The following is a 27499-nucleotide window of genomic DNA, read 5'->3' on the forward strand; positions in this document are numbered from 1 at the left end:
TTAGTGTTGCTCATCGGTACTCATAATGTTATTCTTGTTTGGTGGTGTGACTGCTCTAAGGAAAACAACAATATTATTAAAATCTTATTTTATTGATTGATTTATTTTTTGACCTGGGTTTTGAAAAGCTTGATCTGTTTGCTCAGATTCACATCAGTCAGCACTTAATTGTCTCAGCTCTCCGGTGTGTTGGTGCTTGGATGAACATATTTCACGCTCTTTCGGCCACATCATGCCATTTTCAAGCCGTCAGCGTCTGTGATCTGCCTCTGCACCAGGGGTTGAGCAGCTCCTGAGGACAAAAGCTCTGCACACTGAACAAGGCAGACTTTAAAAAAAATATTCAAGTATTCAACATGTTACCAAGTATCAACCTGAGTCAAGTTGTAGACTGTGCTTTTTTCTTTCAGGACGCCAGCCCAAGATGAAAGCCTAAATGAAAGCTACAGATTGTGCCAATGATTTGATTCTCAGACCCCATGATGGAAATAAAAACTAAAAACATATTAATCTCAACTGGGATGCTTTAACATTAAGAAAACCAAATATTTGAGGAATCTTTTGATAGTTATTTGTAGATACTATTTGACAAATTAACTGCGAGGAAATAAAAATGAGTATAAAGCACAATTTACTGTAATTGGTGAAAAAAGTTTTGCATGGACAGAAAGAAAGAAAGAAAAAAAGGAACTTTTAACCAGAAGTTTCATCTTAAATCAAGATTAGACATTCTTGTTCATCCAAGCTTGGTGTACACTGGCTTGTAACCTGTGTGGCCTGATTGAAACACGACGCTCTTCTCCATTAAAGAGAAGGCTGTCTGTATTGTTCTACTAAAGACATTGTTATTTGTCTTGTAACTGTATAAAAACAATAAAGCCCAAATTAACCCTTTGATCCAGTCAAACAGGTGCACATGTCCAGAGTATTGTCTAAAGCCATGTGTGTGTCCCTCCTCCCGCTCGTATGAACTGCTCCTGGCTCTTAGAGATGTTTTGGTCAATATGGAGCTTTGCGGGTGAATGGTGGTGGTCGCTGATGTGCGTTGAGTTGACCCTGAGGTCACGGGAAGACAATGGTCGTCAGGCAGGACAAAACAGAAGCCCCCAGTCTCATGGCCTCTGTGTGGGCGGAGCCTAATGATGGTGGGCCTGTTGTGGGATGTTTTAGATCACAAGTACAGGTTTCGTTGGCACAAGTGCTGCCAAAACCATCCTTTGAGTTGTTTAAGGGTGTGCATCACTTCATGTAACAGTTCTCTAGTGTATTCTTCTGTTGAAAAATGTTTCCCTCTTCTCATGAAAAAAATCAAATAGGTCAACAGAATAAACTTCTCCCAACAATTCACTTACTGGTCATTATCTGAACACTTTTAGGTACATTGTTCTTTTATCTTTTTTGAATAAGAGCAATCTAAAAGAGCAACAGTGTCAAACAAGGACTTGAAACTTAAGTTGAAAATGTACCTTTGACAACAAAATATCCTAGTTTAGTACCTGCTTGCATAATTTTGTTATTAATTGTTAGCGTTTACTGAGACAGGGGGGCAGGCTGGTGGAGAGACTGTGAGTTTTTATCTGACCCCATGGGACGATGTGAAGACCACTGCCTCCTGTTCACCCACCCCCCATCTCACTTCTGTATGCCGATAGCCCCACCGCTGTCTTTGTGTTTGGGGGGCTGGGGGTCATGACTGAGTGCTCACAAGCCCACCGAACAACTCCTCTGAGAAAGGGGGAACATGTGGTCAGGCCCGGGACACTGCACTGGTCAGTGATTCTATGGTCAGCAATGCCCTGGAAATAAGCAAACAAATTTACTTTTAGTGGAGGAAAAGGGCAGCATCAGCAAGCAGAAAAAAACTGTAAATAATTAATAATGTGAACTATTGATCAGGGGGAGGTGGACTGTTGCTTTCAGTGCTGCATGGAGATGTGTTTTTCTGAACAACACAGAACTGCAGAGATGGGGAAGTTTAGCGCTTCCTCTTAAAGTTAAAAAGCTAACAAGATACACTGTTTCGTATGTAGTTTGCCAGTTCCCTCTGCTGGCCAGTAATCATAAATTATACCTGTCAAGGCAAACTTCTGTAATAAAGAATATGACCCTGCATATATATGGATGAAATACTGAAGGCACCTCCTCCATATGATCAATAGGCTAAATGCTGTAATGGTTAGGCCGGGCGGGTGTAGTTTTTCCAAGTCTTCAATCAGATCCATATATTGATTTTGTCTGGCACGGTAATGAATTTGACTCCATGCAGGGTGTTCGGTGTCATCGGACCACTAATGCAGTGAACATAAAAAACACATTTTCTCACATTTGAATGCATTTGTCTTTGTCTTAGAAACAGCACAGCAGCAAGGTGAATGTGTAATGTTTTCAACAGGAATCATGTGCATTGAGTCTACTGAATATTGTGAAGCAGAGCTGGAAGCAAAGCCAGAGTATAATATTAGAAAAGGACAATAGATTCCATAGTGCACAGGCCTAGAACTGTGCACAGAATATAAGCAGGGTCTCTAATACGTTTATAGAATAAAGTATCATCTTTCTAACAAGTGGCGTTTGTACAGCTAGCTTTGACATTTTATATGAAAGGAGAAGTTTGGTCATATTTTCCACATTTGACTGAGAATGAACATTTTAAGTTTTAGTAATCAAATTGACCTAAAGATTTTTATTTTTAAAATTATGACTTGGTGGTTAAACTCAACATGTACTTAAATAAACTACCAGCATTACAGAATATTATATAGTCCTGTTGTGACAAATGGTTGAACAATAAGCATCTAAAATGTAATGGTGAAGTCTAGACTTTACATCCTTTGGAAAAGCTTGATTTTGTTCTGTTCTTTTGTGTTTAGGGTAAACAATTCAAATTTTGGTCTTGTTGCTTGAATATTGACGTTTATTTGATTATGTGATTGTTTTAGGGTCAAAGATTAGGCCTATTAGGCTATTTCTAATTTGTATTCACTGACAATGTCAGTTGCTATTCATTGCATGTGATCTAATTGAACCTTTAATGACTCAAACAGTCTTGTTGCATTTTCTTAAACTATTACCTTTTCAAAGTAGACTAATACACATAACACAATTGGTACTGTAATTATGAGATGATTACATTACTTTAGGCTATAATGATCAGTAGTTCCAAACCGTGTTCATATCAAGAGTAAATCCATTACACTCATCTTTATTTGAAAAAAAAAAACATATTTCAATTGTATTTATGCCAAACTTCTATAACAAATCATTTAAGCTCCAATTCACAAAAAATATAATACTAACAAGAATAATAATAAACATTTTTCAATTTGTCAGTATTCATTTGTTCTGAAATCATTTGAAGCATCCCTGGGGTCCCGTGCCCCTGCTTGTTCATAATTAGTCTAATATTAAGCAGCAACAGGTAATAAGGCGTTTATAACAGTACATTTGAGTCAGACACGCGTTATCCCTCCTCACCATCTTTCCCGCTCCTCACTAATCTTCCTCTCACAATGTAAAGCTAATCGTGCATTAAGAGTATGACTAAGCCTCTTCCCGTTACATTCGCGCTCTAACGTGTCGCCTCCGGTAAACGCACTCGGCCCGGCTCTGAACCGTGCCCCTGTTCCCGCGGCTCCGTTTCCCGCGGCTCTGTCCCCGACTCGGCGGGACTCGTCTCCTTTCTTGCTTTCTTGGGGACGGAAGGGGGAAGCTGTTTGGCTGCAGATGCGGGTCGGAAGTACCGTAGTTTATGTATGCTAATGGGGGAGTTGGGGGTTGTAGCTAGATATTTACGTTCAGTGGGAGCCGCCCTTCATTCACCCACATGGTTACCACCAACTGGTCGCCTTCCTTCGCGCCACTTTACTCACCTCCTAATCATTTTAAACAGGCGCAGCTGGCGTGAAATGGACTCGCGGTCGGCTCGGATCTTACGCTGTGCTTCTCCTCCGCGTGTCTGTGGTAAAGTTTGGGGGATAGTTGCGTATTTAGTTCTCTCTTTTGTCGGTAAGAGGCAAGACTGCAGCCCAAGCAAGTGAGCGAAGATGGTGGATTTCGGCTGGTGAGTGTCTACCGAGCGCATGTTTATCGCCAAGGAAGTCGGGTTTGGGGTTATTTCAAAGTCTTTCGTTTGGATTTTGAGATCCAGCCTTGACTGTTTTTAGTCTTGTTTTCACTTATGATAATCGTGGGGCCGTGGGTGTGTAAAAAAATCCAACCAGAAAATGTTATGCTGGCGATGAAAACAGTGCAGCGTGAGGCGCATGGCAGCCTCCATTGAGGGAATGAGGGAGATTTGAAAAGCTGGGCTGCGCTCAACTAGTTCCAAAAACAATGTTTATTTTAAACAATACTCGCAACTTTCGTGTTATATCAAATCCGCTGTTCAAAAGTAAGTTTGTCAACACGGTTATTTTTCTGCTCAGCCTCGAGTGCAGTGGCGTGTGAGTTAAAGTGCCCCCAGAACAAAGCAGCAGCACATGGGGCAGTGCTAGGCCCCGCCATTTAGCGAGCTAGCCCAGCTAGCCTAGCCGCACAAACTTAACTTTATTGTGCTCCCATATTACCATGCAAATGCACTTTTTACAACCCCAGCACTTTCATACAGACTGAGCCCAATAACATCACATGTACCCGTGCTGTAATTTAAGTGCATGCGATGTTATTGAGGACTCTGCAAGTCAATGTTGTTAAAACTACCCGGTCAACATTTCTATCATTATAGGCTTTTTCCTTTTATTGAACTCGCTACAGAACGAGTGAGTGTTTCTTGGTGCAGTACAACAGGCTTTCTGATACAAGATTGGCCATGTTTTCGAGAAGCTAAAGTTAGCCACAGCAGCTAAGCTACCTGCTGTTAGTCGCTAACCCGTGCGCGCACACCGACATAAGGTTCGTGTTCTAGGACTCAAACACCAGGCTGTGGCTTCGCTTTTGAAATGAATCGCCTGCAAATTCAAGTCGCGCTGTTCGCTACCAAATTACAGTTAAACCTGACAAGTTATAAGCAATTTGTGCTAAGGTTGGCGCACTTCGAGGCGCCATGTTAAAGGCTGTGGGGGAGGGGTAAACAACAGCGTGCTCTGCGCATGCGCACACAGGCGCGAGGAACGCGGGCCACAGCCTCTTCGCTCATTCATGTTTTCTACTGACCTCGTGCTGCTGATAAAGATCATAACATCATGTTCTTGGACATAAAGTGTTGTATCGTTAAAATGACAAGTTTATCAGTGATGCTCCATGTTAAAGATTTTCAAGGTCTTAACTTGTGCTTTATTTTTTTGTCGTCTTGTAGATGTCCTGTGGCCTGGAGATTTTCTGGAAGAGTAGACTGCAGTTGAACCCGTTGGTGCTGTGAGTCTTGCGTATTGTCAAAGTGCTTACAGTGCAGGTAGTTCTTCATACCTACTGCAATGGAGGCACTTAAAGCAATACCCTGACACTGGCGTTCAATGTAACATGTGACTGAAGTACTGTCTTTGTGCTAAGGTGCATCTAGTGCAGATAGTGACATAGACTAGCACCTACTGCCCTAAGTGCTCCTTCTGGCATAAGGGGCTGTGATATGCGCCACCACTCAATTTGATCCTAATTGGGCCTAAATTTCTTGCAGTTCTCTGCTAGTTTTGCATAGTTGCACTACAAGAATAGATGAGTTGTGCAAATCTATGCAAAACTGATGGTGGCCTGCTTGCTCTACTCCTGTTAGGTTTTTGTTTTGATGTGTTGCTTTTTGACATTTTTGTCCAGGATTTGAGTTGAAGTTTCAGCAGTACTAAAGTGCTTATAGTGCAGGTAGTGTTCTCTATCTACTGCAATGTAAGCACTTGAAGTACTTCTAACTAATGCCATCTGATATGTCTTAAGCAATCTGTCATGACCAGGTGAGTTTTGATGGTTTGCTTTCAGCTTTAACTTGTGTTGCTGTGCAAATCCATGCAAAACTGACTAGGTTATTGAACCACCTTCCCTCAATTTGATTTGATGTTGTGTACTCTGGTCTTGAGTGTCGTCCTCTGTGCAGGTGGGGATTAGTAGCAATGCTGTGCTCCTCAAGGTATTGCACTTGTCCCGGCCTGTGAAGGGATGGAGCAGACAAAAGACTGTTTTTCTCTTATTGCCTGAAGTATTAATTGTATTGTGTTCAAATAAACATTACATTATGTGTCTTAATTCTGGAACTATTCATTACTATTGCAAGTGAAAAAGAATCACGTACTAGTAACTTTCTGTGAGGTACAACATAAAAAAAATGGCAAAATACTGCATATTAAAATTTAAAAAAGGAATGAAACCAAATACTTTCCGTACAGTTGTTTTTAACCTCCACACATTATTTTGGTCTTGGCCTGTGCAATGTGAGAGGACAATTATGCAAGTATCTAGCTTGCTTTTTAATAGCTACTGACACATGGGCTGCTGCTGAAGCATGTAAATTGAGAGCCAGTACAAGCCAATTTCACTTGTGGATCTTTTGGTCTACTAGACCAAATTTAGAACACACAATTTCTTAAGACCGTACACCTTTTTATTACAAAAGGCACAATAGTCTGACGGCAAACCGTAAACCTTTACCCAAGCACTAAACAGAACTAGGAGTGCAGGCTTAAATACCCCCGTTAGTCCACTAGATGGCGGTGTCAGGTCGCACTGCTGGAGCATCTGTCCAGTGGCACATGAGCGCAGGTAATCCCGCGGTACCGCCTCTGTCCTCGGTCCAACCACAAACTTGGCCAACAACATGCCGCCTGGAAGAGAGCGCGCACATTATTCTGCCGCGGCCTCCCGGTGATACAGTGGTGAAACTGGACCCGCTTACCCACGCAAAGTGCCACATGGTCCGGGTCCAAACTGGCTCCTGAACCGGCGATGTGCGCGGAACCCACCTGAGCCGACCCGCGCGCTTCAAAAGAAACTACAACTCGGGAACGTTTCGCTCGGATTTAAGCGCCACTCGGGTGAAAATGGATGTACTGCGGGCCAATTGTTTCTTCGTTTTGGCGTGCTTCTGTGGATCGCTACTGGGGAACCCGAACAAATGTGACGAAGTCCGCAAAGTTTTTCAGCTCGGACAAATTGGACCGAGTCAGTTGTTACCGCTGAGTCCCAGGCCAGGTGAGATATTTGTTCCCATTTCTGCAGTTTGAAAACCATTTGAAAAGAGGACCAGACTGATTTATTTTATATATTCTAACCCACTGGCTATAACTGCAAATTGGCTATACAACCAACAGATTTGATCGCAATCAAACCAATAACTGCTGGATCCATTCATTGAATTACAATCACTCTTCAAATGCTCATTTAATTGTCATTCTAATCTGACTTCTGGAGTTATCAGATCACTGAATTGTCATATAAATAGTTATTAACGTTAGTAATCTGATTTGTTCATACTGTGCAGTTGCAGGGAAAAATAAAGGCTTAAAAATGAAAGAAAATATTTAAAGTGAATTGTACTTAGTCTTCCAAATATGAATGCAACCACACATATAATAATTGTCTTATCTGATTATTCTAGTTGTCTGATTTGTATCTATGTAATGTACTATGCCATGTAAACAGTACACAATGTTTCGCCTTCTTACATTATCCCATTTACAGAACTTACTCCAGTGAAAAGAGATTACTAGCTACTGCTTTGGTTGTGAAACGTTTGCCTGGATTAATGATCTGGCTGAAGCTTCTTGGAAGGATAAACAAAGTCACAAACTTCACGTCACTTGACTTTTATAACTGAATACTGCCCCGCAATATGTTACACTTAAGGATCTGACAAACACAGTATCTATTATGATGTTACATGGATCATTTTGCCATCATGTTAACTTTTAACTAAACTTGAATGGAACTATCTAACTTTAGCTACTATACTGTTGTTTTTGTGTCAATTTAACCCATGAACAATCAGCTGTGCAACTCACATGCTGTTGTTACAGCTACCATCACTCAACAGACCCATGACATTCAAAGCTAGTCAATACTAACAGCAAGAGAAGTTACATTTCCCCATGCAAAAACAAATAATCAAAATTGTGTCCTTTGCGCCGTTCCCAAACCTGTATAATTTAGCGCATAGTTTATTATCCAAATCAATGTGCAAATTGCAGTATGTCTGAAGACAGATGATTTGCTGTAAAGCACTCCAAAAGAAAACACATGTTGGCACAATTTCTCTTTTTAGTGTGGACATTTTGAAAAATAACCTTGAAAAATTCCAGGAATCCACAACAAGTCTTTTTTTAAAAAAATCTTTTGCCACTGCCTGTCTGACACACATTTGGGTCATAACATACACAAGAAAAAGTCTTATCAGCCCAAACAGGAAAAAACAAAGTGAATAAAAGATTTTGTGAAGCTTCAAATATGCACTATGTAACTTTTCTTGTCAGGGATATGCCACTTGGAGATGTTATGCTTTGCTTTGAATGTCCAACACAACTACAGGTGGTTTTATTGCTCTAAATACCTTGAAAAACACATGCATGGGTCGATTCGCCACAGATCTGACCTGTGACCTGGCCTGTGGGGTTACCTGCTTATCTCCATGGATGGATACAGTGTTAATGCAGTATTGGGGAACATTGTCGCTAAAGCAATAGCACCTCAGTGGGGACCAGAAAAGTTACATATATTTCAATCTAAAAAGTTCTCATTTTTGTTATGTGAAGCCACCTAAATTCCTCCGCGTGTCATGTACCATCGCTGGGGCTTAAATCCCCTCAGTGAACCGCGGAGGAGCTTGTGTGCGCTCTGTCTCGACTTGTCAGGCAGGCATTTAGACTGTTGAACCTTTTGCCATGTTTGATTTACCCCATATCAGTGTGAGATCACATATTGTTCTCATTGGAGCATGCGAGATATCTCTGTGAAATGAAAACAACATTTTCTGTCGGATTTACTTATTCCGACTTGCTCTTTATTGCAGTCTCTGTCAGAAACTATAACTTGTCTGAAGAACATCCATAGGGGTCAGCGAAGGTTATGTTTACAACGATAAAGGCCAAAAAATAAGTTGTGATTCATGTTATGTAGTATTCATGGTAGATTTTAAGATTTTTGATCAAAGGGATTTTCAACGCTTTAGAATAACACTTATAATAACAGGTTAATTAATTCATCGCAACTAATTGGTTATTGAGATAATCGTCAACAAATTTTGCAATCAAATAATCATTATCTGGACTATACATATAGATTCCAAAACATGTCATGTTAGAAGATATTTTATAATTCAGACATGGCAGGAATTACATAAAAATGACACAGGAAACATGCATTTAGTGTTTTTGATGAAAAAACACATTAAACAGCACCAGGATGTCCTTAAGCTGCACTACATTAGCTTAATCATGGTCAATGTTAGTCTAAATGTCAAACTTTCACAATCTAAACACTGAATCGAATGAAAAGAATTGCTGTACTTTAATACTAGCAAAATAATTGTTAGTTGCAGCCCTACTTGCCTTAATAAAGCATGAACAAAGTTTTCCTTCAGACGTTATCATGGCCAATTAAGGTGTAATTATTGTAAAGTGGTTCCTATTTTCATATTATTTCATTATGGTAGTTAGTAGTTTAATCCACAAAATGAAGGAATCTGTGAAAGGACATGAAATCGATGTAATTCCTAATAAATCATGGCATAGAAATGCATGGATAAATCAAGAAATTATACATGAATATAGTATCATTAAATCATATAAATGAATGTACCAACTAAATGTTACCACAGGTTTACTTACTATATTTACAGCACATGTAATCCTACCCTTTTAAGCACTCTTAGTTAACTCTCCAATTTTCACTTTACTGAATATGGAAGATCTTAAATGGAAAAAAAACCTGGTTCTATCTTAATGGACAAGGCAGAACATTCTTAGAGACAGTCCATGTTATTCATACCTTGAGGCACTTCAGAGCTTCAAATCCACTTAGCTTGTCTTTTCAGTTAATATGGGTCAAGTCATTATGCACAGATCTCAAATTGTCTCTAATGTTAAATACATGTCTTATTTCAAATAGGTTCGGACCTTCAAGTTTGCACGTCCACAAATCTGACCTGCTGCACTAAAAAGATGGAGGAGAGGTACCAGATGGCAGCGCGACGGGACATTCAAAATCTGCTGCAGATGTCAAGCTCCAGTCTGAAATTTCTCATCTCCAGAAATGTGGCTGCGTTTCAAGGTAACACTTTTTGAAATGGGCTTAAATGGTGTGCGGACAAAGTGCTGGTATGTTAAAAGAGTACCACTGACACTATCATGCAAATCTAAAATAAGGTTCAGTTTTTCAGTTGTTAAGGTCAATAGGTGTCTGACATTGACAAAAATGTTGCTGTTTTTTGTTTGCATTATAAATACTCGATAACAATCTTCAGACAGTGTTTTAACAATATCAGGAATGTGGTAAATGAGCCTTTTAGATGTCTTGGTTGAGGTTAAAGTGTCGCACTAAATGTGAATGGAGCACAAAATGAACAAAAAAAGGGAAAAAAGAGGGCTGCACGATATTAGAAATCATGTGCTGATATTTAGATTCGATTAAATTGGCCTTTATCGGGGGAAATTTGTTCTTGTCTCATTCTGCATTACCAGAGCCGCTGGGGCAACACGTCAGGATGAGTGCTCTACAGATCTTTGTGCTCGGCGTGGTCAGGACAACTGTAGCTGGAGGATGTTTTACCTATTGTGCATGTTTTTGGGGTTGATGGGGGAAACCGGGGGAAACACACCCGGACATAGTGAGACATAGAGTCCACACAGAAAGGCTCATATACCGGTAATGCATTTTTGACACTGTAATTTAAAAACAAAATGGAAAACTTAACAGAGACAAAACGGAAATACAATCAAGACTAATTTAGACGAAGGACAATTTAGACAATTTTTTCCCCTTCTGACCTTGGTGTTATTGCGATATTTTAATATACTTATTGACACAATAATTTCAGTCGTGTTGAAACTTAAATGTGCATCTAGGACTTGAGAAAAATAATAAATAAAATATGTCGATCGAATTCATAAACACATAAAAACAGTACATTTCTCTCTTATTTAAGGCCATTGTGCTTTTGCGATATATTTAGGTTGTTGCAATATGGATCATTGTGTCAGCCAATATTTATACCTTTGCGATATATTATGCAGCCCTAGTCAGAAATATCACTTTATTCCCTTGTTTGGAGATGTTTCTGTCTTGCTTTACGTATTTATAAATTGTTTTAAGGTTAATTTAATGTTTTTTTTAAACTTTGGGTACACTGAATGGAAAAGATTAAATTGAATGCTGCAACTTGTCAATGACACAGTAAGCCAAATTTAGACCCCTAAATACTGTATATCTGCTCTGTATGCTTGCATGGTGTATTTTAGGACTTTGGTTGAGTTGTGAGTGATTTTGTAAACAGTGTGTGACAAAGGTTCTTCTCTGCTGCTCTTGTTTGTCTTACTATTAGTGTCGCTCCCTGTATGATTGCAGGGGTGCTGGAGAGAGTTTACTTTGCTGTGTACATTTGGTTAGAGTCTGGGTTTGTGTGGGAGCAGCGAGTCAGGATCCACTTAGAACCAAGCACGCAACGTCCTGTCTTTTCAAAGTGTGGTACCAAAGTCAGATAAGCTTCAGGGATTCTGACAAGATCAACAATTCTTCAAATACTATCTTCAAATTACTAAAAAGGCCAATATTGCATACCTATACCAAAAGTTATGACTGTAACTACGGTTCTATGAATCCCGGCTGACCGCCAGAGCCGGTGCATAAAATGCTGAATGATCATCCTTGCGCATACACAGGTCGAGAATTAATAACAACAAAGTCACTTTTGACATTGGCTCTCTTGAGTCTATATCATCATGTGACACCGGAAGCCGGACTTACTCTCATTAAATTTAGGCTGACTTGACTATATTCCATGTATAAATCAGGTATGAGCCAAACTATACAGGATAAAGACCGAACTGACCACATGAGTGAGTTTAATACAGAAATGAACTGCTTATAAAGGACTAAACCTGGAGAACCAGCACAAAATCAGTGAAAAACTAGCACTGAACCAGGACTGAACTAAAACTAGCTCAGTTCCAACCAAGTCTTACATAGACTCTACCAGTCAGACTAATAAAGCAGACAATACTTCGCCCATCGAGGCAGCTGCTGGTGTGATTTTGGGCATTACAAAAATAAATTGAATTCATTGATAAAGAATCAACAACATATTCGTAAAGAAACCATTAGATCTAGCCTGTGTTACCCTGTTCATAGTTTATTATAACTCCCACTACTAAAAAGCAGCTTCAACATAAAGTTTGCCCTTTATTTTAGATTTTGCAAGCACCACTAAGCAAGCATTTTGTTGTTAGTATTTCCCTCCCACGTACAGGCCCTATCTTTGAAACAGGCAACTACTCTGCGTCTGCGCTCTCTCTCTGCCCACTCGCACTGATGGCTGTCACATGACGGCTCATTTAGGTGGGCAACAAACAGGCGGCTTATGACTTAAATGTACAGCTCTCAGACGTATCATTAAGCCATTTCACTCCAATGTCTCTCTGTCTCAGGTCCTCCCACCCTCCCCCCTGAACTATGATATTACACAGGGAGAGTCTCTTGATCACTATATTTTAGTTGTGGTTAGCACTTTGCACTGGGATTGCCCTGTTTTTGTCATCGGATGATTCACTTCTTTTGAAGTTGAAAATTGTCACAGTTTGAACGAACCACAGCTAAATTTGTCTTTGCACAGTCATACTCTGCAAAGGTTTTCAAAGTGTGGATTTTATATTGATTTAAAGCTTGATTTTGTTACTTTTCATCTGCTGATAGAGATGTTGCTTTGTTTGGAATGTTAGACAGTACGGCAAAAACCTTACAGTTATTCATGTACAAATAGCCAAAAAAAACATTCTTGCAGTGAGCTATGTGTTTGGCCTCTTCACAGATCTGACCTGTACAATTGCCTGGTTCTGTAAGCTGCTTGTCTCCATGGAGATTGATAAGTTACTACCATACTGTGGAACATTCCGGGCAAAGCAATAATATTATTGGTAGAGCACATTTCGAACACTCCTACAAATAATTCAAAGTGCTTTACAAAACAACAAAATATACAAAATGTTGTATTTTGTTTGTTTTGTAATTTTAAAACCCAAACATAAAAAACCTTTTCTAAAACTGCTTTGAGTCTAGATTTGAACAGTGCAGAGGCCTGTCTCACATCTTCACTTACCCATGAAATAGAATTGAAGTTCTCAAGTTGTCAAGGCACTATATCTTCTTAAAGTTGTAACACAGGACTATTGCCTTGGATGTTTACTCTTTGTACACCTTTTACTCAAAGTGCTGCACTTGTTTTTTGACACCAGTTCTCCATTCTTTTTTCACCCTTTCCTTTAAAAATGTCTGTAGTCTTTTCACGGCCTAAAGTCAGTAAAATGAAATTAATGCCAAATCTGAAGTGTCTTAGCCTGCTCTGTCTGCTGTTCCCAGCCTCAGGCCTTAAGTGAGCCTCGCTGCGCGGCACAGCCCACGTCAACATAAAGAATTAGGTCAAATATATAAAGTGGCACGGAAAAGTGTGTGACATTGTTACCCTGGAGGTGTGTCTTTGTTACTGCAGCCAAAGACGTTACACGAGCTTGTCTGTGCGAACATGACCAAACAAAAATGTTATGATGTTATGAAATCTGAGATCTAAACTTTCTGAGGGTTGTTATTGTCTGATTACCTTGGATGGACTCTTGTGTTCGGAGTAAGATGTGGCCATGTGTCTAAACTTGCTCTTAGTTGAAACATGATTAGTTTAGTGCATTTACAGCAAAAGTAATTTCAGCTTAATTCCCTTTTAAACAAGAATTTGGATTAAATGACCAACAGCAGAGGAAAAACAACAAAAATATGTGATTTTTTGTTTTTAAACCATAACATAACTTGCTGTGAAATCATTTCATTACCACTCAGCCAGCAGTTTATTTCAGCATGGTTGTTTCGGAGAAATTACATACAAAAGCTAAACTCAATGGATGGAGGGGGTCTTTGGATTCTCCCCCAAGAAAAAATTGCAACTAGCACTGCCCCTGAATAAACTGCTAAGTAACGCGTGTCAGAAGGTGTCCAAAAATAACCTAATGTTTAATGTTCAGGATCTTTAAACATAGTGGCCTGCTGCCTAAAGAATACACAGAACTTTTTATTTTAAGTTTTGTATTGAAGAAGGCACTGCTCAAAACAGGAATACACTGCTTTCTTATGGGTTTGTGGTAAATCAGGGTTTGATGTAAGGTTTGAAACATATACATTGAGGAAAACAATCAAAATCAGCCCTACATATTAGCCCAAAAATAGTGGCAGAGCTCATTAGCCATCGGTTTCTCTGGATTCTCAACAACTGGCATCAGCATCGGACATGAAAAAACCCATATCGGTCGATCTCAATTGTACGCTTGCTTTCTCTTATCTAACAGCACCAATCCACTGCGCTAATACTAATAATTACAAGAACTACTTGTCAATGACTGGGATTAGGTTTGTTTTTGCTTGCGCGGGGGAGGAGTCAAATTAGGCCGAGGCGTTGGAGGAGCGCTCTGAACATGCTCAGATGGTCCGCTCTTGTGAGAAACACCGGCGCCAAACCAAACAGAGTTCCCTGTCAACATCAGCCTCGATCAGTCAACACACCCTGAGACTGCTGAGCAAATGGCAGCGGTTTCTCAGCTCATTCCTCTGAGAAATATCTGCCTGCTCCAAGTGTTACATGTCACTGAAGGCATTATGTCATGTTTGCGAGGATATTTGGCATGTAATCTGAACATAATGACTTTTGTATTATTTTTGCAGCTTGAAATATTAACGTTGACGCTAGGGCTGTGAAATAATTGAATATATAATTGTGATTAAGATAAGAGTGAAAAAAATATGTTTAAACTTTCTCAACTGGTTCATTTTGACAATAAAGTACCTGTAATAGTTTGAAAAAAATAATTCAGGGATTTCAATAATGAGCCAAATAGTCATGATTATAATTTTTGCTATAATCGAGCAGCCTAATAAGTTCAGGTATGATTACGTTTATGTAAGTTAGTTAAGTTAAAGTGAGTTTAAGTAAGTTAAAGTGGGTTAAAGTAAGTGTAATGTATGTGTAGTGTAAAGTATGTGTAATTAAGTTAAAATGGACGTCCCCAGTTCCTATTTATTTATTTAATTATTATTTATTTTGCATGTTTAAGGTACCAGTACGCAGGTATAGAAAGGCATTCATTCATTGCTGTCATTTGTTAAAGCATATTTCTACCCTTTTCAGAGATTAGAAATGATGTTACTGAATATGCCATTGATGCTTATTACAGAAATAATTGTACAGTTCCACAATGCAAACAAGTGTAAAACTGTTTACAAAGCAGTTGTAGATCATTATTTATTGGAATATATTACATGTAAATAAACAATTCTACCAAAATAAACTCTAATCTTTCATTTATTCCCTGAAACAATCACCGACTACAGTGACTTTCCACAAATCTCAGTCACAGTAGTTTTCATTTTCAGTTAACACCGCGCCACCCACAGTGAATTGTCCTTTCAGCTGTTGAGATTTTGAGTCTTTGTTACATGTACGGGTTGCACTGAGGGACAAAAGTCTTTAGGGATCCTGTACTGAAGGAAAAATGTGGTGTTTGTGCATAAAAGAAGTGCACATCAAGCATCTAACTTCTAACCAGGGAATGCTCAGTGATGCTGAAGTAAAGCTACTATATGCTACTGACTAATCCTGAGCCAATTTAGCTTTGTGAGAGGTTTTCTTTTTGAAATAGCACTGGATCCGAGCCACTATAAGATCGTGTTGCCAAAAATATAGCATTGCAATAAAGATCAACTGAACAGTGTAAAGAAGTCAGTGAAAAGGACATAAATCACGACATTCCTCATATTAGATTGATAGTTTTGTTCAATGCTTTGGGTATTTGACTCATTCTTGGCCTTTGTCTGTCTTGTGTTGCTGCCAGTGTGAGTCAAAACTCTTCCCAAAGAATCTTTTTATTACAATTTTGTCAGACCTTCAATTGCATCGATTTCAAAGCGCTTGAGGTTTCACAAACGTGCACCTGCAGAAGTGAAACACAATGTGAGAAATCTTACTTTAGAGACGGTATTCATGGTGGTCACACACTTGATTGCACATGTCATAGATTTAATCAAGTAATAACATAAATTTAGCTAACAATATATGCCAAAGGATGAGTATGTGATGAGTAAGTCTATGTATAGTATTATTTACCAAACCAACCTTTGTTTATAGCTTATTAACTGATGGCAACAATAGAAATGCCTTCACATACTGAGCATCAAATCAAGACAAAATCAATGTACATTATGATCGAATTCAGTCAACTTGATTTTATTCAAATGTTTTTATTTTTTGGATCCAAATAGTAAGATTTAAAAGCCAGAGTGATCTTGATTTTGATTCCCTAAGTCTGTGACAAAAAACACTATAATGAACAGTCAATAATGATACTGTAATGTATAATGAAGGAAGATTATGTTTATTATATTGATACATCAGCGTTTCCCATAGACTCTGGGGAAACTGTGTTTGCACAGATACGTTTCATTTGACATATTTGATCTCATATTAATGTTGCGTTTTACCCTTTAAGCAGTCATTTTTTAACAGTATAGTTATTTGTATAAGATAATACAATGGGTAACTGAGTGTGATTTTGTGACGTCAGTGTATTCCAGGTGCGGAAGAATTTTTAGGCACTTTTTAATGGGAAAACATATCTCTTACTGACTACAAAGGTAAACGTTTGACCTCCACATTTTTTTCAAAAACTGTTCGGTTTGGGTGGGCTTGTTCTAAAACCTGTGCCCTAGTCTTTAGTCAGTGCGCTATAATTTAAATGACAACAGGACAAGCCAAGTGCAGTACACAGCGCATTACAGTGAGAGACGAGAAGAAAGACGAGCTAAATGGGACTGCAGCCTAATGTAGTCATTTGTTTTGTGCTCAGCCTTCAATTAGACATCTTTATATGAAGTAGCCGAGAGCAGGGGGATAACAGTCTGAAACACCCAGGAGACGGGCGACGTAAAACAAAGCTGTAAAACGCTATTTAAATTTGCTCTCCCTCGGGACACTATGCATATAGTTTGATGCCTGTAATTACCAAACCATTCTTCAAGGGCTCTTTTATGCTCAAAATACATTAACAAAATGGTTTACACGTATTGTTGTTATGTGAATGATTGGGCAAAAACTTTAAAACTCCTACATGAGCTACAACAATACATTTAGGTTTTCTTCTGTTCAGTACAACTATTTATATTTCTAGATTTTTGCTGGGGGCAGGATTAAAGACAGTTTTGACTTCCTGCTCCCAAACAAACAGGAATGTATCAGCCGTATTGCCAAAATATGATCTTTGTTGCTGTTGCATCATAGTTTATTATGTATTTTAAAACATTTTGTATTATCAAATCAGATTTCATGCTACTAAATAAGAATATTATTATTAATACCTTCACAGTATTACAAACCAAGCCGAATAAGAGCTAAAATCTAAAAGGAGATGTAACATTAAACCCTATACCTTCAATTTAGGCTTCAAATCGATCCCCATTTGAATATAACAAATATTGGTCAAATATTGGTCTTTGTACATTTAGATTGTCAGTCGTTTTATGCTACGCTCTAATGCTTTTTGAGATAAGGAGTCAGTCTGGCCTGATACTTCTCTCCCTTTGTCCTGTGACTGTCTGTCCTGCCCTGACTTCATATTTTCATTCAGCGCTCGTCCACACAGCGCTCAAGTATGAGGCCTCCTGAGCCCCGCTTCAGGGGACAGCGCTTTTCACATTGCACGACTCATGCCATCACGTTATTGCAAAAAAGAGCAACAATTTGCCAGTGCCCTTTTATCCATGGGCTTCATCTAGCACCGTTGCCATAGCAGTTAAATAGTTTGAAATGTTGTGAATATGCTGTGGTTCTCAAATTGGGTGGCACACGTTTTTTATGGTACTCAAAAATCTCGTAAAACCATAGAGCAAGTATTATTTCGGTCGTAACATTGCTTAGTCTAGATTTAGTCTTGTTTTAGTCAAGTAGGTTATCCTCTGCTTGGTTATGATGTTGTCTTGCATACGACGAGCAAGTGAAGCAAACAGATGGTCTTATTTAGTCACGAAATACTGCGTTTATAAAATACTTTATCAAGGAAACACACAAAAAACCAACACTTTTTGTAATGTAGTTTTAATTGTACAGAATGAAGGTTTAACTAAGGTTTCATCTTGGTTTAACTCTGTTGGTTTTGTTGTGGTTCAGTCCTTATGGGCTGCTGGTCAAGGGTAGAAGTTTTAAGGTTTTTAACATGGCAGTAGATACTAATACTAATCGATTATAATTACTATCAAAACTAGATTCTCATTAAGGTATTTATCCTGGGAAAAAAACAAAACACATACATCTAACCAAACTGAACTACTACTTTATAGTTTTGGATTAGTCTTGATCTTTTATCACTAGTGTAATATCACATGGTACTATGTGTTAAAGAATAATTCAAATGTGTTGTATTGAAATTGGTATTGGGCCTTTTCCATAGTATCAAAATGGATTATTGTGACACAATAATATAACATATAATTGAGAGTAGACAAGGTTTAGTCAATGCAAAGTCCATAAAAGACATAACTACCAAACGAGCCACATATTTTCTGCAATGTTACTTGGTTTTTTTAAGTTTAAGCCTTAGAAATAGCTTGAGTTGAGGCGTTAAAAATCAGTGAAAAACTCTGAGATCAAACAGAGTCCTGGTCTGAAGCAGCACTTTGATTTGAGGATTTATTTGGAGCCAAGTGGAGCTTTCAGCTGAGTGAGGATTTAAACTGCTGCAGCTCCTATAAATATAATAAGTGTTTTGTGCCCTCATAGGAGTGGGTGGAAGAAGGTTAATATACTGGATGAATCTGGACCAGCAGCGAAGCACAAGACCCAAAATTTAGCTTTTAGATTTGGTAAAAATGGTTCTTTATGTGTTTTTTATGCTTAAAGATCAAGGTAAACTCATGTTTTTATGTCAGACCTGGAGGAAATGAATTGCAGAATCTTCTTTCTGATATCTTAAAAGATATTCTACAATGTTGAACAACTTTAAGCATATATTATATTCATGTTTCATGTCTTACAGATTTCAAATAAGTTTCTTAAAGGAGGATTTGGTTTATGAGAAGTTACATTACCTGTTTCACTTTATTACTTCAAACAGATAGTGTTTAGAGAACGTTTATCTTTCCCACTAAATTGAGTGTTGCAACACAAAGTACAAAAACAGTAGGAAAAATTATAAAAAGCTGCCGTCACAAATGAAATTAATAAGTATTTAAACTATACCATAAATCAAATTTTTATCTAATACGGTATAACGTGCTCTTTTTCATTAAGAAATAAGCTTAAGTTTGGATTCAAGATAACATTCTATCTTTACTGTATAAAATAATGACAGAAATGCCTTCAATATTTGTCATGTTATATTGAAAACAGAATAGATTGTTGGCCAATGTTAGAGGTCGAACAAATTCATTGCAGATGTTTGATAGCCGTGGTCAACAGTACCAGGTGAGGCATCATTTGACATTTCATTTTGCTTGTTTATAGTCGTACATTTATAAATACCAAGCCTCTGCTGATAGAATAACTTTAATTTCCTGTGCTTCAGATAGGAGACAGTAAAAAGCTTTCCATCCTATTATTCATTTGAGGCCTGAATTGCATTACAACGTGATAAAGTTGGTGTTAACTGTAATAAATGTAATGTTGCTGTTGATGTCTGTGGCTTGAATCGTTAACACGTGGCATTGTGGGTAACTCAGCGTGGCACAGAAGTTCTGCCGACACAACAAGAAACACACACTTTTTATTGGCTACCGATTTTCCAGCTACTGACAGTTTTATGTTTATTAAAAACTATAATTTAACAGCAATAATTATGTTGTTATTTTCTGTACTAACATGTGACAGCTTTTCATGCTTCCATTAAAAAAATGTCTCTTTTTTAGGAATAGCTAAAGTTTTCCCTCTATAGATTGGGCCTTGATTGTGATGTTTGTTGTTGTTTGTCTGGGATGTATTGAACAGTCAGCATCGTGTCATGAAAAGGTTTTAAAGTGGACAAAAAGATGAATGCATGTGTTTAGCAAATGTGTCAAAGGGTTTATGAAAGCTAGGAACAAGTTAACAAGTTTAAATACCTACTTCCTCCTTTCACAGATGGAAATCAAGTGCCCCAGAAATGAGATTTAGATTTAGAGTTTTTCTTTTAATTTAGACCACTTTGTCAAATCCACAGGCATTTCTTAACTGATCCTGAAAGTGTGTTTTGATTGCAACTTAATTTCCAAACTAATACTTTTCTTATAAAAATGAAAAAAAGATGTAAAATCAGCCGTACGATACTAATCAACATTAAAACTAGTCTCAAAAATAGATACTCATTGGAGCAAATATTGACAAAAAAAAATCACAAACAGGACAAAATGTGTTTTAGAATGATTTTGAGCTTAATTAGAGGTAGTATAAGACAACACGGGAACATAAAGAAGGTACTACTAGTATTTTGTGTTGAAAATGTCAGTCTATTGTCTAAAACCTTCACCTGAACAAAGCACTTTTTAATTATTGTGGTATTGGAATTAGCATTTCGGATCAAGCCTATTCCTTAATATCAAAAATCGAGTTTGACATATTTGTATCGTGACAACAATAGTGCTGCATTGATTGTTGGATAAAATTAAATAGGATAGAACTCTCATAATACAGACACTTCGTTGTATTAGTTTAAGGTTAATCATGTTGTAAAAATGTCGTTTTCGTATTTGTAATTGCCCTTTACTCTTGTCCATTTTCAGTTAAAAGTGGGGAGACTGAATTGTAGAATATATAATTGCTTCCACTGATTAACTAAGACAGTAGGACAAAACACAAAAGGAACAGCAAGGTCATCACTCGTTACTTTCAACATCCATAAAGCAGTATTTGATTGGAGCCTCGCTATAAATGTCACAATTACCTTCTGCATTTGTCATCAGTGTATTGGCTGCAGTCATGGTTATTGCGTGGGTACAGATCATCTGTTATATGATTCGATTTTGATGAATGATGTGTCAAAAAATATACCGATTTGATATTAAAACTAGTATCGGAAGTTAGATTTTTCTTTTGTACACGATTTGACCTTTCCAGATTAGAATAGTTTTGATCATCGTTTGTATGAAACATTTTGAAAACATTTGACCATTCAAAAGATATGATATATATTTATATTCTATTTCAATTGTACTAACTTTTCATAACCCTTGCATAGACAATATGAAAGAAACTACCATTTAATGTGGGAATTTGCATTCTTTTACATGGAAAAGTCCTGTCAATGTGGTATCGAAATCATTATTGAACCTTTTTACTATAGTGTTTACATCTAGTTTGAAGTTTTAATAGCATCACAACAGTACAACATATTTAAAAGGTGTTTTGTAAGCTCATTTTTAATCCTGAGCCTATTGACGTGAAGCGGTTTGTGGATGCCATTGCTTTTGACTTGAGTTCAAATCCAAAGCTTTTCTTACGGCTTATTGTGCACAAATGAGCCCTTAAAACCATCTGCAGCCACACTTACCTAACTGCCTCTTTCAGTCCAAGAATTTCAAGTTCAAAACAGTCATTTTGTACCAGACATTGTGAGACCAGCCCAGTGTTTCTGCTCTATGGGCTGGAGAGTAAACTTTTCCTGTAAACCTTCTATGTTGGTCACAATCTGGACACACGCCTCCCTGAGAAAATATGCTCCCTTTTATAGGACGCTGCATTTAGGATCTTTTGTCTTTTCTGGAAACATGCACACTGTTGTCTTCAAAACATGTCCCACATTGTGGTTTAATTATTTTAAAACATTATGGAAAACTCAATAATTCAGTTATTTAGATTTTTTACGTTTCATATGTAAATTGTCATAGAAAGGTCTTAAACTATTTATTGTTGCTTTTCTTGCTATTACAATATCTTCTCATAAACTAACTACACTTTGAGAGCCGACACTTGCAAACAAAGCATCTTGCATTGGTAAAGTTATTCTGACAAAACTAAAATAAGTGCATATGTCTGGGCTGCATGAGTTCACCCCGGAGAGACTCAAATAAAGACGATATGCAATGGAAGATAATACATGAAATACAACTAAGAATGACTCAAGATATTTTAGGGTAGGAACAAATCATTATCAAATCATTTGTTTAAATTCTATTACATAAACATTGCAACCTCTGTACGACCTCTGTGGTATTTGAAATTGAGATTTCGATTCTATAGTGATATATTGTTGCCTTATCAAATAAAATAGCAAAATATCCATCCATCCATCCATTTTCTACCGCTTGGTCCCTTTCGGGGTCGCGGGTGACTGGAGCCTATCCCAGTGACTTCGGGCCTTAGGCGGGGTACACCCTGGACCGTGGCCAACTTGTCGCAGGGCTGACACAGAGACATAGACATTACAGACAGTTCACGCTCACATTCATTCACTAGGGCCAACTGGACAGAGGTTTTTGAGCGTGAACGCGTTCTGCCTCTCATCAACGTAGCTTCTTCAGTTCTGACAACAAAAAAATTACAAATCTAATCACAATCAAAAGTCATGTCAATACTACAACAACTACTTTCCAACCCTTATTAATTATGAAAAGATCCAACATAACAGCTGAGGTTAAAACTACAATTTAACATGTTGCAAATGATTATCTTAGTTATTCAGATAAATTAAATTTATTCCTGCAGGGGCAATTCATTTGAGCGGCAGTTATAGATTCACCTTGAACAAAATTGCACTAAAATCCAGATACACCTCCTTCGACTCCACAGCAGCATCTACGTCTCCATGTTTCCACTAGACTCCGTAACCCTCTGCCCTCAGACCATTTGTCCATCCACAGGCGGCAGGTGAAGAAAGGATTGCATTTATTTAAACTGCACTATTTCAGTCTTACAGCACCGTCAAGAGCAACAGTGTGATTAATAGCTGCAAATATTGAATGTGCTGAGTGACTGTTTGAGGATTTGGGATAGGGTTTTCTCACACTCGCCCTCAAATCCTCCTCTAACCTGATCTATAGCGCTTTGTTTGGACGACCTTTCATTTTCTTTGTCCATGGGGTCCACATGTCTTTGTTGTCACTGCTTACAAGAGTAGCAGTGTGTTATATTATGCGTGTGCGTGTGTGTGTGCGTGTGTGATGGCATGGGGGCCTCCTATTCGAGTTTTCCCATACAATCCCAGATCGGGCTTTGTGATTCTGGGTTTGGACAACTGATCCAGGCAGAAAGGAAGGAAGAATGCATCGAAGAAAAGCAAGAATAAGAGATTGTTGGAGAGAGAGAGAGTTGGGAGGACGCCAGGACCTATTCACAGTTTTTTTTTTTGGCGTTTTGCGGAGCCTTTGAAGTCAGAGGATTTAGAGGGAAGCAGGATTATTCAGAGTCAAACCCCAAGACAATCCAGTCGTTTTCTGCCGTCAAAAACTGCAGTTGAATCACAACCCACTCGTGCTAACATGGCTTTTTGGGTCTTTTATTCACACTATAGCTTCCTATAGCTTTATATTTATTATCTTTAACATAATCTTGTGTAAATTATAGCTGTATATATTGTCTACTTGAAGCTCTAGTTTATAATTATGCTATAATGTATAATAATGTTTTTGATATTAAAGTTCAGTGCTCAATACTTGATACACAATACTGATGCTACAGTGATATTAAAAAGACCATTCTAAAACTCCAGAGGAAAGGATCAATTTGTCCTGTTCAAGTATTTTTTTCCCCAGTATCAATACTTGTTGAAAGGAGTGTTTCATATAATAGTTTTAGTATCGATTAATATGTATGGTTGAAAACCTATGAATCACTGTCATGGAATGAGACATACACCAATGCTATTCCTTAACACACAGAGAACACAATTCAACTTAGAATAGGAAACAGCACAGAAATATCAGACGTTTGTATGGCATGCATGGGAGAAAACGCCGGGCTGTGTCAGCCAGGCTGTTGTAAGCAGCCTGGTGACCCTCCTGCGTCTCACAACGTTTTTTCTCATGCAGGTTGGTTTTATTAGATATTATGGAATAGGCGGGTCACATTTCTCATTGGTCAGCTTCACATCAAGGCACTTGTCTTTTACAACAGTCTATAGAGATAAAGCCTTGGGTAATGTTTATCTAACTCCCCTGGGCTGTTGCACCCCCTCCCTAGGGTAAACATTCTTTGCTCCATCTTTACGACACCTTCACAAACAAATGCAGTTTGTCACACACCCGTTTTTCTCGTAGACTAATGATGCAGATAACATATCACTATTATGCAGATAAAATACATCACAGAAATATAATCATATATTTACATTTTATCACAATCACCCATATTTCTTTCTACAAAAAAGGAATATGTCCCTTTACTTCTGTCGCTGTGTGGTTTCAGCTGATGTCTTTGACCTTATTTCACAATGATAAAGATTGTTTTTTAAGAATGTGCTTCCCGACAGAACCTGTTTTGGCCTAAAATGCTCTTTAAATATTTAATGCTCTCCTATTTCTCGAGATGCATATTTTCTTCATTGTTTTATTTGTTCAGTCCTGAACCACAAAACCCGAGCAAGTAAACTGCAGTTTTATGTCGTCTCTGTCTTTAAATAACTTTTTAATAGCCACAAACCCTTGAGAGCTTAAAGAGAGTCTGAGTTTGTAATTGCTGACTCTAAATCATTGTGCCAGCCCGTGCACTTTACTGCTGTGGAGGGCCATTTGACACATGCATCCTCGGGCCCTCGGTTACCGCTGATGACGGACAATCTATGGACAGAAGAATACGCAGACTCGTTCTCACACTGAACATTTACAGTCACTTCTGCCTCGTCTGTGAAAGTCCCACATCAGGATTGAAGGTCTGAACCACTCATTTCCATTTGTCGTTTCATAAATGATAAACTGGGTAAACATGGAAATCCCCACATTTCACGAGTCAAGCTTCAAGCGGGAATCTTTCGGACAGCGGTCGCCAACAGGAAGCGCCGTGCCCGATCAAGAGCAGCGGCAGCTTCAAAGCCAAGCCGGACGTAAAACCGCGCCCGTTTATGGGGGTCATGGACAAATCGGTGAGGGTGCAGGGGCAGCAGAGCACCAGCCTGAGCCGTCCCGAGCGAGGGGCCGCGGCGGACAGTTTTGGCATGTCGGTCATGGAGTTTCAGGGGCACAATGACTACAGACGCGCTTCGTTCCAGGACCAGATTTGCGGGAGCAGCGGTCAGCAGCGTGAAGCCCGGCCTTCGCAGTCTCAACTCCGATTCCCAGATGGGCGACACAGACCGCCGAGCCTGACCCGAGATAACCCCGCCCTCCACATGGCGCCCATCAAACCCAAGCGCTCCTTTATAGAGTCCAATGTCTGAAATCAGGTCAACAACGAAGCACAGTTCTACCGTGGACAGTACAAACTAATAGACCAATAGACCAGGGGCTGTTTGCATGAGGAACTGAACGACGGCTCCAAAATATCAAGTTACATCTATTTTACATTTGTATATTATTTTTTTGGTCTTTTTATTGGAAAACCTTTGCACTTCATTTTAGCTTTGTTAAACGTTCACACCGGATGATCTAATCAAGTCTAAAAGTCCATGTGAGAGACAATCGCACAGTGGGATGTGTCTCTAACTTTCTGCTGGTTTTCTTTGTTTCAAAACATTTTAAAGAATCAAGTACAAGTAGGAGTGGGCAATAATGCAAAATACTTTTATCAGAGCTTTATATTATTACATTTTGTACATGCTATCTAGGCCTAAGAAGTAAATAAAGCTACACTCTGATTGACTTCACTGATTGGTTAAATCCGCCTGTCACTCAGAGAATGAGGGCGGATCAGATCTAGAGTTTGACCGATACAGGGGTGTTATTGTTTACACTTTTTAGCATTTAGTCCTAATTATGAAAAGAAGTGTAAACTCAACATTTTGTACATAGAAACACACTTTAAATATAAGACTCCTGAACTTGGCCTGAGCAGGAATGTTACATAGTTCACATTTAAGCATAAATTAAATTAGTAGGTCTCAGAGCGCTACACGGTAATCATTATAATCAATAACTTAAGCATGACAACTTGTTTAAAGGCCCAATATGCACTGATGCACTGAAAACTTTAGAAAAACATTTGTACTTTCCTTGAGCGGGCTTGCATCTCCACAAACCTGACTTGGCCTGAAGTAGTCTCCACATGCTTGTTTCCATGGAAATGTATTTGACTATACTATTCAACAATATGAGATAAAACCATGATGAATGTTCAGAAGTATGGGTTTAACTTTCTGATTTATGGAATTATGCAGGTGACACGCCACATCCAGAAAGTTACGTACTGTTGCTTTAAATAAGAAAGTTGTCTTTCATAATACCCAGTTTCCTGACATCATTTTATTTATTTTAAGTTTCCAAAACATTTCTTCCAGACAGTAATTTATCTACACAAAATTTGCTTTCTTGGTGCCATTCAATTTTCATATATAACCATACGAAAGACATTTATGAGTTGAAATAAAACAAAATAATCAACATAAGTAACATTTTCTCGCATTACTCACAAATAGACTTTTTGTTTTGCTACGACACACTTTCAAACATATTGCTTTGTTTGTCCCCGCAGACACGGCCCTTATAATACTACCCGTTGTCAGCACTTCACATTGTGTTGTCTTTGAAATGGAGATTTATTGCTTTTGGCTTTTGTCTTAGGGCCATTCTCCCAATTATGATTATACAGCACAAACTCTATCTATACAACAGATTTATATTTTTCTCCTACTTGTGATTTATAGTGAGGAGCTGATAGGAGGACGCTGGAGTAATATCCAAGTGTAATGTTTGTCAAAAGGAGCTGACTGTGCACAGACAAAATACAGTTGGCCGCCGTGTACTGCCAAAACATACTTTCCCTTTTCACAAAAAAAACCCAAGATATTTTGATTTCTTGGTATGTTAAGTGAATGTTTTTGGGTATAATAGGTCATTACCGGACCCAACCAGCATTCCTGACATAATTTTAATGTCCTGTTTATGGTCAATCTCAAATTATAAGCCAGTTGTGGTGAATTCAAATGTTCAACTTACTTTAATGCACGAGTCAAGGGCCGGTCGCGGTTCAATGTAAACTAACAATACCGTGCAAGTCCAGGGCTGTTTTAAGGATGTGAAAAGATGCATCAAAAAGCTAAGACAATGGTCATGTTTCAAAATGTCATGTTTTGAAAGTTGTGATTATTCTTGACAACCATATCATATTTGAAAACTGCCCATAGTCAACACGATGTAGACTTTTGTGCTTGTCCCATGACTGCGCTGTGGTGTAGTAGTATTGTGCTTTTGCCCCAAAGTGAGAAGATTCTGGGTTCAATTTTTGGAC

General features: G+C 38.4%; 1 protein-coding gene across 1 annotated transcript in view; it reads left to right on the top strand.

Moving 5' to 3' along the window:
- Window positions 1–6757: 6757 nt before the first annotated feature.
- gpc5a (glypican 5a) overlaps window positions 6758–27499 on the top strand; it is a 121850-nt gene continuing 101108 nt past the window's right edge. The window contains exons 1-2 of the mRNA XM_072464621.1: window positions 6758–7113; window positions 10024–10185. Of these exons, the coding sequence (XP_072320722.1) occupies window positions 6963–7113; window positions 10024–10185 (313 nt within the window). The 5' untranslated portion in view covers window positions 6758–6962. The remainder of the gene's footprint in view (window positions 7114–10023; window positions 10186–27499) is intronic.

The sequence above is a fragment of the Eucyclogobius newberryi genome, unplaced genomic scaffold, assembly GCF_026437365.1.
Source record: "Eucyclogobius newberryi isolate DKJ021-1_F unplaced genomic scaffold, fEucNew1.0.hap1 SCAF_5, whole genome shotgun sequence".
NCBI lineage: Eukaryota > Metazoa > Chordata > Actinopteri > Gobiiformes > Gobiidae > Eucyclogobius > Eucyclogobius newberryi.